The sequence below is a fragment of the Psammomys obesus genome, unplaced genomic scaffold (assembly GCF_907164565.1).
Source record: "Psammomys obesus unplaced genomic scaffold, mPsaObe1.curated_primary_1811, whole genome shotgun sequence".
Taxonomy (NCBI): Eukaryota; Metazoa; Chordata; class Mammalia; order Rodentia; family Muridae; genus Psammomys; species Psammomys obesus.
Window position 1 is genome coordinate 16,420,176 of NW_026596131.1, and position 19,120 is coordinate 16,439,295.

The 19,120-nt window shown below is 53.5% G+C and overlaps 1 protein-coding gene across 1 annotated transcript; it reads left to right on the plus strand.

Moving 5' to 3' along the window:
* Window positions 1–932: 932 nt before the first annotated feature.
* Metrnl (meteorin like, glial cell differentiation regulator) lies at window positions 933–14,275 on the plus strand. Its single transcript, XM_055592680.1, has 4 exons — window positions 933–1,320; window positions 6,145–6,530; window positions 12,717–12,776; window positions 13,732–14,275. Exons 1-4 carry the CDS (start codon window positions 1,151–1,153, stop codon window positions 14,046–14,048), a joined length of 933 nt encoding a protein of 310 aa, XP_055448655.1. The 5' UTR covers window positions 933–1,150; the 3' UTR covers window positions 14,049–14,275.
* Window positions 14,276–19,120: the final 4,845 nt, after the last annotated feature.

Consider the following 19,120-nt stretch of genomic DNA (forward strand, 5'->3'; position numbering starts at 1 on the left):
CCCCATGATCTCAATCTGACTATCCACAAAAGAAAGGTGCTGGAAGAGCCGCCCTCCATTGCCAGACTGGCTCTCAGATGGTGATTCTGTGTTTTCCACTGGGGACAATTGGAGTTGTCCTTCGTGGGAGTAGGAAGGGAGATTCTATTGATGTATAGAACGTGTGCCAAGACGGAATGATGCTGAAGTCCCACCCTGCCCACGACCGGTTCCACTGTGAAGAGGCATCTAGCCTCGAACCTCAACTTCAAGATGATAACACATCTTCAAGATGGCGCACATCAGACACAGAGACCAAAGGTCCCTTGTTAGTGTGGCCCGGGGATTGTACACCTGAGGCTTTTCTGTGGGCTGATGTTCCAGGGCCTAACCTCGAAGAAGCTGCCGACTCTTTCTAATGGCAGTGTCTCTCTTTCTCTACCAGCGCAAATTTTGAATTTGGGGAGCGGCTGGAGTGGGCACCAGGAACTTCAAGAAGCCAGTGAACCCCGGATGCACCAGAGGCCACTCAGGTTGTCTCAAGGATGGAACCTGGCTGCTGGCGGGAGCTTGGCTTGACTTGACAAACACTCAGTCTCAGGTTTCTTCACCTCAAGCAGCCTGGTACAGTTCCCCTAGGCCCCTCCGCAAGCCCATCCTTTTTGAGCCCTCCTCCCGGACTTGTTCCTCTCCTTCGTGCGCGCTCCCTTCTGCAGTGTTTTCGTTTGTCCCACACACTTTCCTGCGTCCTGTGCCACGAGACGCTGCCCATTGGGCATCTGCGGCGTGACACCAGGGCGTTCTAGGCCTGAGCTGGCAGGGCGCAGACCAGTGAGCTGGCGCGCAGGGCGGAACCGCTGGCCCCAGCCGAAGGGCAGGCAGGGGCGGAGCTCGGGCGGGGGCGGGGCGGCTCCACGGCTCCGCCCCCCAGCTGAGCCAGACTCGGGGCCGGGAACTTGCCAGCTCAGAGGTTCCAGTGTCAGCCGGCGCGCTTCTCTGGTTGCAGCTTGAGCGGCTCGGGCGGCTCCTGTGGTGGGCGGCGAGGGGCGAGCCGGGATGGGCAGCGGACGCGCGACGTGATCACCCCGCGCGCGGAGCCACGCCGGCCGCACCGTCTCGGGAGTCTTCTCTGTGGGTTCGGGCGCGCACCGGACGCAGACCCGGCCGGAGCATGCGGGGTGCGGTGTGGGCGGCCCGGAGGCGCGCGGGGCAGCGGTGGCCTCGGTCCCCGGGCCCTGGGCCCGGCCCGCCCCCGTCGCCGCCGCCGCTGCTGCTGCTGCTGCTGCTGCTGGGCGGCGCGAGCGCACAGTACTCCAGCGACTTGTGCAGCTGGAAGGGGAGGTGAGTCGCGCCGCCGATTCCAGCGTGGACCGTGGACGCGTCCCGGAGCCCACGGCTGCGATCTGCAGCGCTGATGGTGGGGGCGCGGTGGGGACGCTCTGCTGGCCAAGTTCGGTGACCCCCCGCCCCAGCCCTGGTTTCAGAACAAAAGGGCTGGCAGGCTCGGAGGACGCCCACTCTCCGCGCGCGTATCGCTGCCCTAGCGGGTGTCCTGAGCTCCGTGGACTGCGGGTTCGGTGCTCCCAACGCCTGGGATTCCTGACTCCTGCGGAAGGGCCGAGTCCGTGCACCGCGAGAGGGCGGCTGTGGCGCGGAGAGCGCGGGGTCCAAACTAGACCCGTGTGGGCAGCAGCGCCAGCCGTGTCTGTAGGGCAGCGAGACCGGGTGGACACCTGCCCGCGGCCAAAGGCGGCGGGGTAGGGCCCCGCGCCCGCTCGGTGAAGGTCAAGCCGTCCTTGGCAGCCGGGCGCGGGGTTCTTGTGACACCCCCCGCTCGTCCCCATCGGCGATGACAGCCAAGGACTTTTTGTTGTTGTTTTAACTGAAGTGTGACGTGTGGAGAGGAGCACAAGTCACAAGTGCGCGCGGGCGGGGTTCCTGAGGACTTCGAGCTACTTTGGCACAGCGGCCGGCCCCCTCTCTTTGCAGAGCCACTTTCATACGCTGCAAGTTGCCAATTCAGCGGTTTGCCCAGCGCGCTGCGCTGCTGCGGGTCCGCGCTGGAAACGTGGGCTGGGACGGCGGTGGGGGTCGGGTGCGCTCGTCCCAGCGGCAGGGCGCCTGCGGAGGCCCGGGAGGCGCAGGCTCCGGTGTACAGGGCTCTTCGGGGCGATGTGTGTGATGGGTGATTCTGGTGAAGAGGGTGTTCTGAGAAGGGTGGATGTTGAGCGGTGCCCCGGATTTGCGTCAGCGGGACACCGGTGGTTATCTTGTACACTCACAGTGCCTAACTTTCTGAGGAAACCACCGAGACCAAAACCCACCCTCACTGAACTCCTGCTAGAGGGCTTGGACTGGAGGGCTGAGCGCTGCCTTCCGAGAGCTCCCTCCTTTCCGGGAGTTTGTTCTCTCTAGCAGAAATCGCGGCTGACTGGCAAGAGCTTGGGGCAGGCAAGGGCAGATGAGATCTGGGGGAGGGCTGGCCTCGGCAACGGCAACGCTGGCGCCATCAACAGAGCTGCCCTCGAGCCTGGGATGCGGAGCTCCTTGCGGGGCTGCTCTTTCCAGGTGGCCGGGAGCGCTCTGCTCACCTCTGCCCTGCTGAATCAGTGTTTCCTAACCTCAGTCTTGTGGTGCCCTGTTCCAGCAGACCAAAACCAGAAACTGAACGCCTCCCTTTGAATGGGGTTTCCAGACGCTCGCTTTTCTTCCAAGTTCCCAGAAAGACTCTGTGCCTGAAAGACCACCTCGACGGGGTGGCCGCCACGCAGCTAGTGAGGGGTTGAGTAGAGACAACTCAGAGACACTTTATTTCTGTGGTCCACTCTCATGCCTTCCTCCAGGTAACCAGGTAACCACCACATGATACATGTGACCGCTGGGGTGGCGCCCCGAGGTCGAGGCTGGGCCTTGTCAGCTGACTACCCGTCCCCTTGGCTTCCCTCTCTCCCCTGCCACCTCCAGAGCCAGGCCAGGGGCCTCCAAACGTGTAGGCAGTGGGAAATGCCCCAGTAACTGGTCATCCTAGTGCCTGCCTGGTCCTTCTCCCCCGTCACCAACCACTCACCCCTGTTCTGGGATTCCCTTGAGGGCCCCTGCCGAAGCCCAGCCCGCAGAGCACAGCCGAAGACATCTGGCGCCGTGAGTAGGTTTAGGCGGGAGGACACATGGGACCCCCTTGTGTTACCGCCGTTGCCCTCCCCCGTAAGCGCACTCACAGATGCGTTGACCACTGCCCAGCATGCTGGCTGCTTGCTACTCCAGTGTGGATGACTGCTTTTTTTCAAGCAGCCTACAACAAATTGCTGGGTGGAGCAAGCCTCACAATGTAGTCTCAGCTCTGGTAGGAAGGGAGTTGCTCGCCATAGCACTAGCCATTGCGTTTCCTGCGGGCTCTAGGTGTTTCCGAGGAATCAAGTTGGGAAATTTGAAATCCCTTTATCTTTCCGAGTTGATTAGCCAGTGTCATAAAGGTGGACCATAAACTTTGTCACTGTTATCAGCAGGAGCATGGCAGGTGTAGTCACACCTGGGCTGTCTTGCAAGGTAGGAACTGAAAGGCAGAAGCAGCAGACAGAGCCTGTTGGTTTCTCCTGGATCCAAGAGATCCAAGGTCTTTTTGGGATCTCTTGGGTCCTTCTAGAGACCCTTGTCTTGTCCTGGCATCTGGGTGATGGGTATGAACAGTGTACCTGAACAAGTCCTGCTCACACCAATCTGGAACTTATCTGTGTCTCACAAAGCCATTAAAATGTGTGTTTATGTGGGTAGTGAGCCTTGCTGATTGAAACCAACCAACCAACCAACCAACCAACCAACCAACAACCAACCAACCAACCAACCAACAACCAACCAACCAACCAACAACCAACCAACCACACTGCGCTGGTGATACCCTGTAGTGATATAGTACTTTTCCAGCATATGTAAGACATTGTGTTGCCACACACACACACACACACACACACACACACACACCCTCTATTCAGTTGAATCTATGATCAGATCCTCCCTGTCAATTTTATGGTGTAGACTAGGACCAGTTTTGTCTGTATTAGAGCTTCATCAGAGCATGGAATGTGGTCGCTCTATTTTGTGTAGCTGGTGTCTCACTTGCATCTTAGGAAGATGGTGAGGCCCTGTTGCTCAGTGGTCATTAGGATGGACTTTAATTTAGATGCTGGGTAAATTTGAAATCAAGATTTAGGGTACTAGGTATTCTAGTAGGAGCCTGCATAACTGGTCTTGACATCATTAAAAATCCGTCTAGTCCTCGGCTGAGGGACCTTTTGCTTTAGTCCCTACTTGTCTAAGCGTGGGCTGTGAACATTGCACTGGTGTTGATGTGAAAGCTTCTGTATCAAGCTGCTAGTGGTATTCTTGCTGATCCAAGCATGCGCGGGAACGACACTCAGTCCTTCCCTTAGCTGGTGAGGCCTGAGTGGAGGTGAGCTAGCAGATACCTCACTTCCGTGGGTGCTCTGCCCTCATGTTCTCCTTTCTAATACAGGGGCCACCACACGGTACCTGTGGCTGCCATGATGGCAGGCCCTGGTCTGGGCATTGTGGGCTGGCCTCTTGTCCCCTTGGGTTCCTTCTGCCCTGCCTGTGTTGTGGGTAGAGTCTTTCCCTTTGTCCTCCTCTGCTGCTCACCACCACCACTGAGGCCCAGAGAACCTCTCCAGTGAAGTCACTCCCTCTTGACCCTCAGCAAGCAAAACCTCATGCTGGTGCTTTACATGGAAGAGAGTTGAGGCTGTGATTGTTCTGGCGCACGAGTCAGCTGCCCCTTGATGCTGGAGAGAGACACAGTTAGGATTTAGCCATGTGTATCAGCTACTCACCATTTAGTCTAATGTTCACATAATACTGTAATATGCCCATCCCCTCATAGCTGTCAGGTGAACTCGTCTGAGTTTTATTGACTATAATTTGTAAGTTTGTTCTACATGTGTTTCTTGGGTTGTGCCTGCTAGCTGCCCGGTCCTGGCCCAGGGCTTTGTGGGGGTGGGAAACAGGTCAAGAGGGGTTCACCCACAATGCTTCTCTCTGATGTGGTCTGTGGGGTGACTTACAGTCTTAGGCTATTGTAGCCCTTGTATACAAAATGAGGTTTTGGGGGCCGGAAGCATGAGTCACTAGTAGTAAAGGGTGTTATACATTTTCTCCTTTGCAGAAAAGTTTTGGTAACTGGTAACTCGCTCAGGCTAGGTCCTGGGGATAGCCTTTTTATTTTGCATAAAAATCCTAAGAATGTGGGTGAACCTGTCTGAGATCTGATCAGAACCAAACTCCTGTAATAGAACTCTTAGCTGAAGTCACTGGTTTCTTTCCAAGACCACTTGTGGTTATGACATAACCTTAGCAACAGGGTGACTTTTGCTTTATAGTTTGGGCAGGAGAAACTACTGCATTTTCAGCAGCTTCGATTATTTTGAAAACAATGCTGCCTCACAAAGGTGTAGCATACTACACGCACCCTTTTATTTGGCATTTGTGAGGCCAAATTACTTTAGGACCCTTATTACTTTAGGAATCCCATCCGAAGGTCTTCTTGTTCTTTAGACTTCTCCCCTCCCCCACTACCCTAGGGATGTTTCCTTTGCTCTTATAATGAATCCTGCGTTAATGGCACTTGGGTTTACTTTTAAAAATATGACTGGTGATACAAAGCTTCAGGTTTAAAAATGAACTTAAGGAACATGGAAATCTCTTACTCTGTGTGGCCAACCCCTCTAGCTGCTTTGGAAGCTGCTCTCTGGAGCAGGTTGTGACATGGCATCTCTATACACAAGGTTTATCCTCACCTTTTACTCCCTTGAGGGGTTTGAAACCGTGGCTGGTGCAGCGGTCCCGCTGGTCTGCTTTGCTGCTGCCTTGGAATGCCCACGTCATGCTTGGCAGTAACTTCCTTGGAACCTGGTGCCTTTTAGGAGCCCACTAAAACCCTGGTGCACTGGGTGAAGCATGGGGATTATCTAGGTCTGGGGAGCCAGCACGGCCTGGCCTGGCCGTCAGAGCTCTGGCCTTGCTCTACTCTGAGAGTTGGTCCACTGGGAGCTGAGGGGGGTGAGTGAGTGCCTCCTGAGTGAGGCCGTCTGCGTGCCGATGGGTGTGGGAGCTCTGCTGTGAGGTCCTGGCTGACCCTGTCCCCTCTTCCCACAGCGGGCTGACCAGGGAGGCACACAGCAAGGAGGTGGAGCAGGTGTACCTGCGCTGCTCAGCAGGCTCTGTGGAGTGGATGTACCCGACTGGAGCACTCATTGTTAACCTGCGGCCGAACACCTTCTCAGCTGCCCAGAACCTGACTGCGTGCATCAAGCCGTTCAGAGACTCCTCGGGGGCCAATATTTATTTGGAAAAAACTGGAGAACTGAGACTGTTGGTGCGGGACATCAGTGGTGAGCCTGGCCAGGTGCAGTGCTTTAGCCTGGGGCAGGGAGGCCTGTTTGTAGAGGCAACGCCCCAGCAGGACATCAGCAGGAGGACCACAGGCTTCCAGTACGAGCTGCTGAGTGGGCAGAGGGGGCTGGACCTGCATGTGATGTCTGGTGAGTACCCTGTGCAGGGCTGGCTTGGGCGAGCTAACCTGTCCTGCCGCTTTCTCTCAGGTAATGCTGGAGGTTCACCTAGTCTTACTAGTTTTTTCTTACCCTCCCGAGTTCACCTCTGTGAAACATTCCTGTCTGTGGCTTTAGTATGGGAGGCTGGTCCCATGAGCCCTTTGTCCCACTGCGGGACTGCAAGATGGAAGAGTACTGGACCTTAAAACTAAATGCAGCCTCTTTGGTCCAAGGCTCCCTGTAAGAAGACTTCTGTTCGTGGTGTACCTTCAGGCCCCTGGAGCTTCTTCACTTGAGAGAACTAAGGCAGTAGGAGGCTGTGTTCCCTGATAATGCCTTACGGCTCCAGTCCCTAAAGTACTGTGTAAAGCTCGTTTAGGATGGAGCTTCTTTCCTTCCAGCTGTCCCACAAACTGGCTCGGGGTTTTGGTGTCTGCTGTAGCCTTGAAATAGTTTTGGGTAGGGAGCAGAACAGCATAAACCCATGGCATTCCAGAGGCTTTTGAGGATATAGACTAGGATTGAGAAAACCACAGCTGACCCAGCTCCATCTCCACAAGACAGAGCCAGGAGCTTGGTGGAGAGGCTCCTGCATGGAGACACCAGCAAGTACCTGGGTAGGGTCTGAGACTGAGAAAGGGAGTAAGTAGCCAGGTACCCTTAGGGATTGGGGTAGGTAGAGCTGGGAGGAGACCCCGGGACAGAACGGCAGCCTCGGGAACCGATGCAGTGTCAGCTTCAGATAGCGATTGATGATGAGATTCTAGTACACATTTCCCAAGACTGAGCGAAGGCCAGATGAGGTGACACATGTGCCTAAAAACCGAAGCTGTGGACTTGGCTTTCTCTCTTTTGTTTGACACAGCAGATGCTTTTGTGTGTGACAGACAAACTGCATCAATAATTGCGTGGCTTTGTGGTGGGTAGCAGAGAGCTCTCAGCTCAGGACCCTGCATCAGGGTAAGGCAGGTCTGCTCCTTGTGCTGTGATCCATCAGGGTCTTAGTTCTTTGGTCATAGACGAGGGTGACTGATCCCCAAAGCTTCCCTCTCTTCTCTCTGCCCTTTACTGCCTGCCGACTCTATGTCCGTACTTCCAGGCTAAGGGAGGGAGACCTGTAGGGTCAGCTGAGTGGCCTCGGGCTCTCCTGGGGCTTCAGGAAGGCAGGAGCCCTGGCATAGGCATTTAGCAGTAGTCTTGTATTCAGTACTCCATGCACCTTCCAGGCCACAGGACCTCAGACGAGGCAGTGTCCCAGGAAAAATGCTATGCTATCCCTGTGCCTAAGATTTTACTGTTTGAGCCTGAGGGTTCCCCCATTGTCCTGAAACATACACCTCCTCGGCCTGGATGGCTGTGAAATTAAACCTGCAGTGACTCTGCACACCTTGCCAGTGTAAGACACTGCACAGTGACTATCAGACCTCAAGACGGGCTGAGGTGGCTCTGAGCTCTGGCCCAACTCTAGCCTTGCCTGGGAGCAAGCATCGAGACCTGTGACACCTGCGGCTGGGCACCAACCACCCTTCCTAGGGAGCACCACCAGAGTCCCCAGGGTGGAGATGGCCTCAACCGGACATTTGGCTTTCTTTGGAATGGAGACTCCTGACTGATGGTGCCTGAGGAATAAGTAGGTATATTATGTAGAATTTTAGCGCTGGCTGTTGTCCTGCTCAGACTGGGCCAGCTCCCAACTCTCTATGGCCAGTGTCAGGCTTTCTCTCTTTTCCTGCTCTGGCGTTGGTACAGTTTCAGAAATGAGAGATAAGCCAGAGCTAAGTCAGTGTCAGCCAGAGAAGGAAGAGCGTACCTGACCTGGGTGGTTGTGCCAGAGGCAGACAAGCTCTTAGATGAATCAGTTTTCATTTGTGCTGACTCAGGAGAACCGTGGTGCCATGGCGTGGAACCCAGACAGTAGCGCTGAATGTGTGCGAATCTGTGTGGGGAGCACCCATGTGCGTGTGATGGGCCTTGCTCCCCCCGGAAAGGAGGGAGCCTGCCGCTGCTCCAGGATAGGCCCACTGCAGTGCTTACAGCTTCATGTCCACTGGGTTACACAGTTGACGGTGAGCTGCGTCAAAACGGAAAAGACCAGAGCAGCAGGGTATAGTGCTGTTCTAGGGGAGCAGATGGGCCATGTGAGAGGTGATGCTGGATTTGGCTGCTTGTCCTGCACCTGCTGCCCCTGTGCCCTTGCTCAGGGTGTCTGGGCAGTGACACTACCTCCGGTGCTTGGGGAAATCTGGCAGAACAGTAAAGGCTCTACATATGACTACACATAAAACTCCATCTGTAGGCTTCCCTTGGCCCAGCTGTGTTGGAGAAATGACTATGGGGTGACCCGCCAGGGTGAGATTCTGTCTGGTCCAGGGGACAGGTACAGCTGGGGTGGGTCCTGGTTGCATTCCATCCTGGTGGGCTCATGACCTTGGCCATGGCTGTGGAACTCTAGGAGAGGTCAACTGAGAGGGTTGGTAGCAACAGTGGCATTTCCAATACACAGCTGAAGAGGTAGGCAGAAGGAACTTTTCATCGCCATTGTTCACAGGCTCACAGGGTAGAGCCTGTGCTTCTGAGCATGTCTGCGTATCCTCTTTATTACACTCTCCTTGTTGCTGGCAGGCTTGTGAAGCTGCATGGAGCTCCACTGCCCAGGCCCATTTGGTAGACTCAGAGTTTGGGCCTGATGGTGTGAGGGTTGAAGGCCATGTCCTTGTTTGTTTTGTTGATACAGGGTCTCTATTATGTAGCTTTGGCTGTCCTGAAACTTGCCATGTAGACCAGGCTGTCCTTGAGAACTCACAGAGATCCACCTGCCTCTGCCTCGAGAATGCCAGGATTAAAGCTGTGCGACACCCTGCCCGGTGGTGGTCATGTCTTCAAGTGGACAGTAGCATCCCACCCTGGAAGCTGAAGAATGAAGGGCCTGCTCTTGGAGCTCTGCATCCTCTGCCTTGGTGGTTTCTCAGGCCACTGTAATTATCTTGTGATTGTTTTTCATCTTAACCATCTCTCAGCCTTGGATAAAGAAGGGTGTGGTGTTCACTGACTTCTTTGCTGGGGTGAAGGGGTCAGAGAACCCTGGGGTCATTGTCCTTCTGGTGGAGGTGGTCACTGCAGAAGGCAGGCTTTGGCTCCTAGACCGCTCTGCCCAAGTATGTCCCGCTTCTCTGCTCCTGATTTAACAGTGTGTACCTACCACCTGTCACGAGGTGCTCTAGGGACCTTAAAGGGCTTTGGTGCGTAAGGTTTCACTTTGGAACTGTATGTGTCCTCATTTGGAACTGTATGTCTGTCCTCATCAGGCAGTGCTGCCCACACACCAGTTAGTCTAGCTTACGAGTGTGCAGTCCCTCCTAGCATCCAGCTGTGTTTGCTCGCCTTGCTTTCCTCCCTCCTGGCAACTGTACCCAGGTTGAGCCTTCACCTGACTCTTCAGGTGTCCCCAGGAGGCGCCTTTAAATGTTTCCCCCCTCATTTGATTATTTTCACTCACTTTCCTGCTTGATTTCCAAAGTGGCTCCCAGGAAATGGGATGCCAGCATTTGCAACCAGCACATTCTTCAGCTGCTATGAATTTGATTCTGATTAATAATTCTTTCTAGATTGAGGTTCTTGGCATCCACGTTGAGTTTCTGCAAAACTGAAGCTCAGAATTAGAACAGGGATGCCTCGCATGGGCCACTAGCTCAGTTGCCACTCCTCATGGCACCAGCTCGTCGAGGCTGGTGCAGGTTTGCAGTCTGCCAAGCCTGACAAAAGGGCATCTCCTGAGATGTGAGCCAGGTCACGCACAGCTGAAGTGGATTCTCTCCACATGTTCTCTGCAGCTGACAGCTGAGATCCTAGCACCTGTGGCTCACAGAGAAGGCAAAACTTAGGCAGGGACTTGGGCTACCTGCATATGGCTGGGGTCACTGCCCCTCAGCTCCTGTTCGCTGGAAGGAGCTGCCCTGGTTCAGCTCAGATAACTTTCCACTCAGAGGCGTTCTAGGGTGACTTCTGGGGACCCTTGCCTCCAGCTCCCAGCACTGTGTGGCCTGGATGCTCGACCTTTTCTCTAACCTCTGCTGCCCCTCCTCCTGAAGGGGACCCTCAGGTGGGCTGTGGTGACTGGAGTCAGTCAATACCTGCCTGTGGGCACCAGTCAGGCGCCAACCAGGGTCAGTTTCCCAGAGCACCATGCTCTGAACTTAATGTTTCTTAAAATTAGGCTCTGAGGTCTCCTGTACTGCCAGGCCCTGTGTTCCAGATCAGACCAACCCTTCCTGCCCACATCCAGTATGAGCTGCTGGTTCCTACTCAGAGTGAGGATGAGCAGCATGCTGCAGAAGCCACACACCTCAGCAGCTTCAGAGTTGAGGTTCAGGTGACCCCACAATGGTGGGGGCTGTGGTGACCCAAGCAAATATCACAGGAAGGAAAGGGCTGCAGGGCAACCAAGGTTGAGGGTGGACACCCAAGGGACCAGCAAACTGCAGCTTCCAGGAATCTGGCTACACCAGGTCTCTGCAGCAGAAGTCTCTGAACTGTGAAGCCAGCGGGGGGTGGGAGTGCTTGATTTTCTGATGGGCTATGCCGATGCCAACAGGTTGTACTTGTTCTGTGGCTTCTCCCTTTTCTGATAACTAAATAGAAGCAAAAGTTCTGGCAGGTGAGTGGGTGGGTGAGTCAGCAAGAGCCCAGGCTGGGAGGCACCCCACCCCCCTTTCTGGGGTAGGACCAAATGATAGGGCCCCAGACACACCCAGCCCAAGGGTCCGCAGAGACCTGTGCTTGATTAGAACACTGTAAACCCTGAGGCTTTGTCTAGGCTCACTCCTTCAGGACTTATAAGGCTTCTCTGAACTTCTGCTGGCCTGGAAACACTTGGCCTGCTTTCCCTCCATCCACATGAGTGCTATCTTGGTTCCCTCGGGGGCCAAGTCAGCAGCACTTAGGGTCAAGCTGTGTGGCCTCCAGGCGTGTGGATAGCATTGGCTTCTTCCAGGACAAGGGATCCCCAAGACAAGGGTGCCCCAAAGCCTTTGTAGGGGACTGACCCCAGGGAAATTTGTCCGAGATTTCATACCATAGGGTTTCTGTTTATTTGGAGAACTTGGGCCCAAGCAGGAAACTGAGGACCAAGCCTTGAGACATACTTAACAGCAAATAACTAGCTTCCATCTTCCTGAATCTACTCTGAATGGCCTGTGGGGAAGCTGCTGAGCCACAGTTTCTGTTCCACACCAGGGGAAGTGGGACGAAGGGCAGGAGATGGCTATCATGGAGAAGTGGGTTATATAAGTGGTTGACCACTGAGGGAGTTCATTCTAAGAGTTTATGTACCTCTAGGCTCTCTGTAGGATGCCAGGCTCCAGGCTTTGGGTACCTTAAATCTGACTCCTATCATTAGGACTCAATTTGATGGGCTCTTCTATATAACTTGTCCCAAGGCTTAGTGAGGCCTAGGGTAGAGGCTACACTGATGCCCAGCCCAAGACCCCATAGCCATAGCAGATAGATGTCCCCACTCAGCACCCACTCTCCCGCTCACCAATTGCTACTCCACGTGCAGACACTCAGCCTTGGTTCTTGTAGGACATGTCTAGGGCAGATGGACTGTGATCTGGGACGTGGAGGTCATGTTGCAGTAGGGGGCTGCTTTCCACTGAGATGCCCACGCCATTTTGGGTTGTGGGTGTGGAAGCTGGGAAGGGTGTCTTGGTGAGGTAGTACCTGTACATGGTTTCAGTTCATTTTGGGGTTGGTTTTGCATTGTGACAGGCTTGTAAGAGCAGTTTTATTTTTATTGTTTTGTTTTGAAATGAGCAGAGTTGTTGCTTACTTAGAACTATGCTAACAGGGTAAATAGAGGCGGCATGGAACGCGTTCTCTTTGTCTGAACTTGTGCTATTGTTGCTATATTGTGAGCCAGGAGGGTCACATGGTCACTAGTAAGTAACGTTTGGCTTGACAGAAGTTGGTTTTCTGCCCCTGCTTTGCTGATCACCTCCATGGTAGGGTTGGAGTTGGCCAGAGGTCTCACCATGACTTTGCCTCATTTTGACATCCGTCCTCAGATGTTGGCCAGGGAGGCAGGCCTTTCGTGTTCTTCAGCGTCAGGTTTGGGGAGGGTCTGTGATTAGCCAGTGTCGCCTGGGCTGTCTCACCGCCCTGTTCTTTCCTCCCCAGCCCCGTGCCGGCCTTGCAGCGACACCGAGGTCCTCCTGGCCATCTGCACCAGTGACTTTGGTAAGTCTGTTCCCATGGTTGTCCTTCCAGGCTCTGAGGGCTTTCCCGAGGCAGTGTTGATTTCTTGTATGTGTGTGTGTATGGGGGAGGGCTGCTGGAGCTGCTGAAGCTGGCTCCACCCCAGCACCCCAGGGAGCAGTGCACACCACGCACGCAGGCAGAGTCAGGGCTTGCATTCTGTGTGCGCCAGTGCGCTGACAACAGCAGCTCACAACCTCCTTGGGACTCTGGAAGTCCTTCAGTTCCCAGTAAACTTTTAGACATGCTCTGGGAACATCATTCAGAGGCCAGCCTGGTGTGTCCCGGTGCCAGCCCCAGCTCAGAGCTCTCCTCATTCTTCATCTAGGTGCTTGGTGATTGGAAGCCCTTTTGGAGTCAGGGATGTTTTCTGAGGGTTGGAGGCTCCTTGCCAGAACATTTGCATAGCGATCTTCTTGGGCAAAGACCAGGGATAGTTCTTGCTGAACTTCTGCCATAATAGTGGCTACATTGACCTGGGGCCCAGCTGGCTCTGCCCAAACCCTCATCCAAATGCCAAGAACTGTCACTTGGTGGAATCTTGACTCCTTATTGCTCTATTCTCCAGCCCGTACCTGTACAATACAAGTCATTCTCTGTGCCGCCCCCCCCCCCCCCATTCTTGTCCACTGAGCGGCACTGTGACACTTGAAGGGACCCAGAAGTGCTGAGCATTTTGCTTATTTTCTTGTTCTTACTGGAAGAGCGTGTGCTGTGAGGCTGATGCTCAGTGAACACCTTTGTCAGATTGTGTCAGTATTGTGGACTGCTGCTCATCATTGATCTTCCTGTAGACTATTAGGTAACTAGAGTAGATTCAGGTCCAGTTCTAACGCCTTTGACAGCCAGGGACATGCCCAGGGTGAGGTGTGCTGTGTGCCTGCCATTGCTGAAAGTGACCGTTAGATTTTCTGACCTCTGCCTCCTTCTTCCACAGTTGTCCGAGGCTTCATCCAGGATGTCACCCACGTGCCAGAGCAGCAAGCGTCTGTCATCCACCTGCGGTTGAGCAGGCTCTACCGGCAGAAGAGCAGGGTCTTTCAGCCAGCGCCTGAGGGTGGCCACTGGCTGGGCCACGTCTCAACACTGCTGCAGTGTGCAGTGCGGCCAGGGCACGGGGAATTCCTCTTCACTGGACATGTGCGCTTTGGGGAGGCACAACTTGGGTGTGCCCCACGCTTCAGTGACTTTCAAAGGATGTACAGTAATGCAGAGGAGAAGGGCACAAACCCCTGTGACATCAATGTGGACTGATCTGCAGGGTGACATAGTACTGTTCTCCAAATGAGCCACCGTTTGTGGTCTCAGTTGCTCTGTCAAATCCTGATAGAGGCTGCAGGCTGGTGGCATGGACCCAGCCTGGTGGTTGAACTGGGAAGGAACACGCTGCTCTGATCTCATTAGGGCCCAGCCAAGGACTCCCTGACCCATTGGAAATGCTGTAAAATGCAAACTAAGTTATTATATTTTTTTTAAAGATGCGTTGGTGTGCCATTTAATAGTATTTTAGGAATTTATTCTTAGCCATTGCATTTGGCCCGATGTATGGTGGGGGCTCGGTTGTGGTGCACAGTGATGACTGCGGGTCCTCCATGGCCACCGCTCCACCTTGTTATCCTTGTAATGGAAATGTATGAAGCAGATACTTTTTAATTTTCCCTTCATTTTATTTTTAATTTCAAAAGGCCGTCTTCGCAGTTGAGAGCCTTCCCAGACTGTATGTGGGCAGCTTCCATTCCAGAGAATAAAACCAGGATCTGAGCACAATATTATATCCATCTTAACCCATCAGGTGGGTTCCTGCATTGAACCTTCTCTGCTCGGCTGTGGCCCTGCTGCCCCAAGACCTTTTGCTCACTGAACAGTTCTAGATGGTGCTGGCTAGCTTTAGGCTCCTTCCCTGATCCGGCCAGTCCAGGGTTGCCTTCTGCATCTGTCCACACCTTTTCCACTGAGCCAGGCTTGTCCTTTGGCCCCAGGTTTTCCCAAATATGCTCAGTAAATCTCTGGATACCGAGGGACTAACCTACTTAACAGCCACATTTCTTCCAAGGGCGTGAGTTTTCTCGACGGTAAAACAAAACCAAATTCCACAAACTGAAGCTTAAACAGCTTTCATTCATGCAGTTCTGAAAGCCAGAATGTTGTAAGCAGAGTTGCATCTTCTGGAGACTCCACGAGGGACTTTTCAGCTTCTGCTGACTCCAGGCATCCCTGGCTTGTGGCCGTTTGCTCTGTTGTTGCTCTCCTTGCCATGTGACTTCTGCCCTGTATGTGTGTCTGCAGCAAGTCTCCATCGTGGAAGGACACAGGTCACTGATTTAGGGCCCACCCTGGTGACCTCATCTTCACATGATCATGACTCCATTTCAGTTTAGGTCACAGCCAAATGCTGCAGTAAATACCAAATCTGGAGGAAGAATATTCACTCTCATGGCTGGAGAGAGCATCAGTGGTTAAACACTTGCTGCTCTTACAGAGGCCCTGAGTTTGCTTCCCAGCACTCATGTTGGGTGGCTTGCAATGGCCTTTAACTCCAACTCCAGGTTCTCTGGCAACTTTTTTTTTCAAGGTACCCACCCATACATAGACACACACACACACACACACACACACACGCACGCACGCAATGTTAAAAAACAGCAAAGAATATTCATTCCAGTACAGGAGCTGGGGTGGCGGCATCTCATCTCATGGGCCTTGTCCTGCTGGAGTCCTGGCTGGAACCTCATCAGTTCTTGGAGCTGCTGCCTCCTGTTTAAATTCTGAGAACTCTGTGGCCTTTGCTAGTTCCTGAGGCATGTTGAGGGACCCCTCCTCCTCCCAGCTTTGGGCCTCAGGGGCAAACAGACCTAGTTGTGATTATTTATTCATCGGGTGCTTCTTCCCATGCAGCTCCTGAAGCAAGACCTAGAAGAGCCGGGTGTGGCCAGTGAGCGCCAGGCCGCTGTGCCAGTTTAGGCGTGGGCCACTCACCCTAGTGTGTGCCAGCCCAACTTGCAGTGGTACAGGGGTCTGCAGGTCACAACAAGAAACAGGTGTCTGTGGGTGAGGACGTGAGGCAGTAGTTTGTGATGGGCTGGGCCCTGCTGTGGCTGGTGATTATGATGCCTTATGCCAGAAGGACTAGGTCACAGAGATGCCATACCCTGCTGAGCCACTCCTAGTTCCTCCTCCTCTCGGCCTACAGGAAGCTGCAGAACAGGATTGGTGTGCTGGCCACCACCTGTCTGTATGGGAGATTGGCGTCACCCTTAGTAGAGTCAGGTGAATGGCACCTGAACCTCAGCTTTTGATGTACCTTGGAGTGAGGAGGCTTGCATAAGATGAGAGAGAGCTGGGCTTCCCAACAGGTATGAAAGTGGCCTCTCTGATAGAACCTTGGCTGGAGCAGGCAGGGCCCAAGAGCCTGACAGATACTGACATCACTTGTAGACACTCCTTACACTTAACAGGTCTAGGTAGACACCTGGTTCCTCGTCGGAGTCTCCTTTTCCATGGCTTGGGTTGCTTGGTACTAGGATAGAACCACAGGGTTGGGGAAAAGCCATGGTGCTAGGGGACAGCTGCCTCCTTGGAGAACTGTAAGGCCCACACAGTCTCAGCACGTACTGTGAAGAGGTGGGAGCTGCTCTGACTCCATCCAGAAGGTGAAGGGAGCTATGCAGAAGCCTCAAGTCCTGACCCACCTGTGGCCCAAATTCTGCCTTACCACGATCCACCTGCTTCTCTCAGCCTTTCTCCTCTCTGTGCTGCTCCCACCGCATTCCATACCTCGTCCCACTCCCGCACTATTCCCTTCTCTGATATGGCCCACCTCCTCCTCCCACAATCCCCTACTGCCATCCTGCCCCTCCTCCCCATCCTTCTTCTCTTTACTTCTTTCACCCCGTCTTCCTTCTTCCTCTTCCCTTTATTTCCCTTTCCCCTTCTCCCTTATTCTAGTCCCATACACAGTCCCCAAGTGTTTTCTCCCCCTGAACTGTTTTTTTTTTTCCCTCCTTTGTCCCTTTCTCTTGTTTTCTCCATGTGTGTTGTGGCCTAGTCCTGTACCGCCCCCATCTCCCTCACTGCCCCTTCTTTTTTGCTCTTATTGCTGCACTGTTCCCTCCTCCTGCACCCCCTCTCCACCTTTCTCTCTCCTGCCTGTTCCTTCATCCCCGCTGGCCCACTCCTCTGTCCCCTTCACCTGCACTCTCTGCTCGCACTGTCTCCGCTGCTGTGCTGCCTACACTCCTCCGATACCACCCGCTCTCTTTGCACCGTTCCCTGCCCGTCCTGTCTATTCTGGCTCCCTTTTCTGTTCCCTTATGCCATGTCCTGCTATAGGTACCAAGCCCAGACACCATGATTCTTCTACTTCATTTTCTGTTGTAAGCCTGTGGACCAAACCTCACTGCTGGCTGCATCTCCTATCAGTGTCTCAGGTCACAGGCCCTGTTTTTGGACTTGCTGCCCTCTGGTCAAGTTCTGAGAACCCTGTGGCCTTTTCCAGTCCTGCAAGCATGCTGGGAGAGCACAGCTTCTTTGGGAGTCTATGACTTGCCAAGCTCAGGATGTGCACGGACAACTCCTTCTATCTAACCCTACCTACTGGGGCTTCATTTTACAGATAGGAAGTGGGAACATGTCTTGCTAGGCCTCTTTTACTGGCTGTATGCCACAAAGCACTCAGTGGTGGCAGACAGACAAACTCTTCCCCTGCATCGTCCTTACCCGCTGTACTGTCCCCACCCTACCCTCAGCCAGTTCCTGTAATGTTCTGGACCTCATTTCCTGCCTTGTGGTACCTGCTTAGGAGACTGAATGTGACATGCCACAGGAGAACAACATGCCACAGGAGCCCACCCACCCTGTGGCACACTAGGATAAGGGGAATATCAAGCTGTTTGTGTGGGTGTCCCTGTCATGCTCTGGTGATTTCAGATTGCTCTGGCCCCAGGGTAGCAAGAACTCCAGGTAGGTGACTAGGCTCCTACAGGGCCAGTCAGCACTGGGACCTCTCTTCTGCCTCCCTGGGAGCAGATCAGCAGCATCTCAAAAACAAGCCAAACAAACAAACAAAACCACCCTTTTGGCCTCTTAAAATTGATCATAAGCATCAACTGTCACATTTTTGTTCTCGGGAAAAGTGACCTAATATGCTGCCTCTGTGGCAGAGACAAAGAATGCCCTGCTTGCCCTGGGAACGTAGAGCCACAGACTAACAGATTTGCTCGCAGGTCACCGGGGGTCCCCATACCAATGCTGTCTTCACAAGCCCGGCCTCTGCCATTGGTCCTCCTCCCTATCCCAGGGTCGTCAGTACTTAGCTATGGCTTTCCATGTCTACAGGAACCGTAAAGCCGTGCCTCCGACCTTGCGCTTTCTTCTGCCAGTCTTGCCACCTGAGTTTAAACTCTGCCTCCTGCAGTTACGTTGTGCTGTGAGCACCCAAAGCTTGAGCTGCTTTTGACCCACAGTCCATGGATCCTACTTCTGAACTGTTTTGAGTATTTTAGGTCAGAGCAGAGACTGCCAGTGGGTCTCTGGAATGTGTGGTGGGCATTTCCCACCCAGAGTTGGGCCGTGATTTCTTAGTGCAGTTAGAACCTTTCCCCAACACCAGTTTTAAAAGGCTTTCCCCATGATTATAAAATCAATGCTTTAAGTGAGACCATTTTTTTAACTATTGAAAAGCGAAGAAAAGGACAGACAAACACTTCCATGTAGCATGTTCATCAAGATTGTGCCAGGGTCTTTCTAACGATGACATTCAACTCTGTGTAGCTAGTCTATGGCTAGTGACCTGGGTCACTGGCTTTGACATCCCTGAACCCTCTGCATATGGTTCCCTCAGGAGCATAGACATGAGGTGGCCAGGGAGAATACACAGGGCTTCTTTAGATTCTCGGTGATCTCTCTTGCTTCCTGCTGTGAGATCAGTGCTTAAACCCGAGAACAGCAAAAGTTCCCAAGTAGCAATTTCTGTTTCTTTGATTCGTAAGTCATGTTTTCAACTCTTTTCTGAGTCTTGTCTTTTATTTATATTGCCCTGAAGTCCTGCCCTGATCCTGGGGCCTGGCATGCAAAGGGCGGTTATAGCCTCCCATGAGGGAGTGGATAATTCTTGATCCTCCAGTGGTCCTGGTGCAGGCACAGGGCCCTGTAAATTGGAAGACAGAGGAGGAACGTGTGAGCCTAGGAGTCTAGGTGCTTGCAGAAGCCAAAACAGGTAAAGGAAGAGGATCCAGCAACCAGGCCTGTAATGCCTTGAGTTCAGGCTACTGTGACTTTGTTCAGACTTCTAGAGACCCATGACTTCCCATCTGTATTATAGGTCTCTG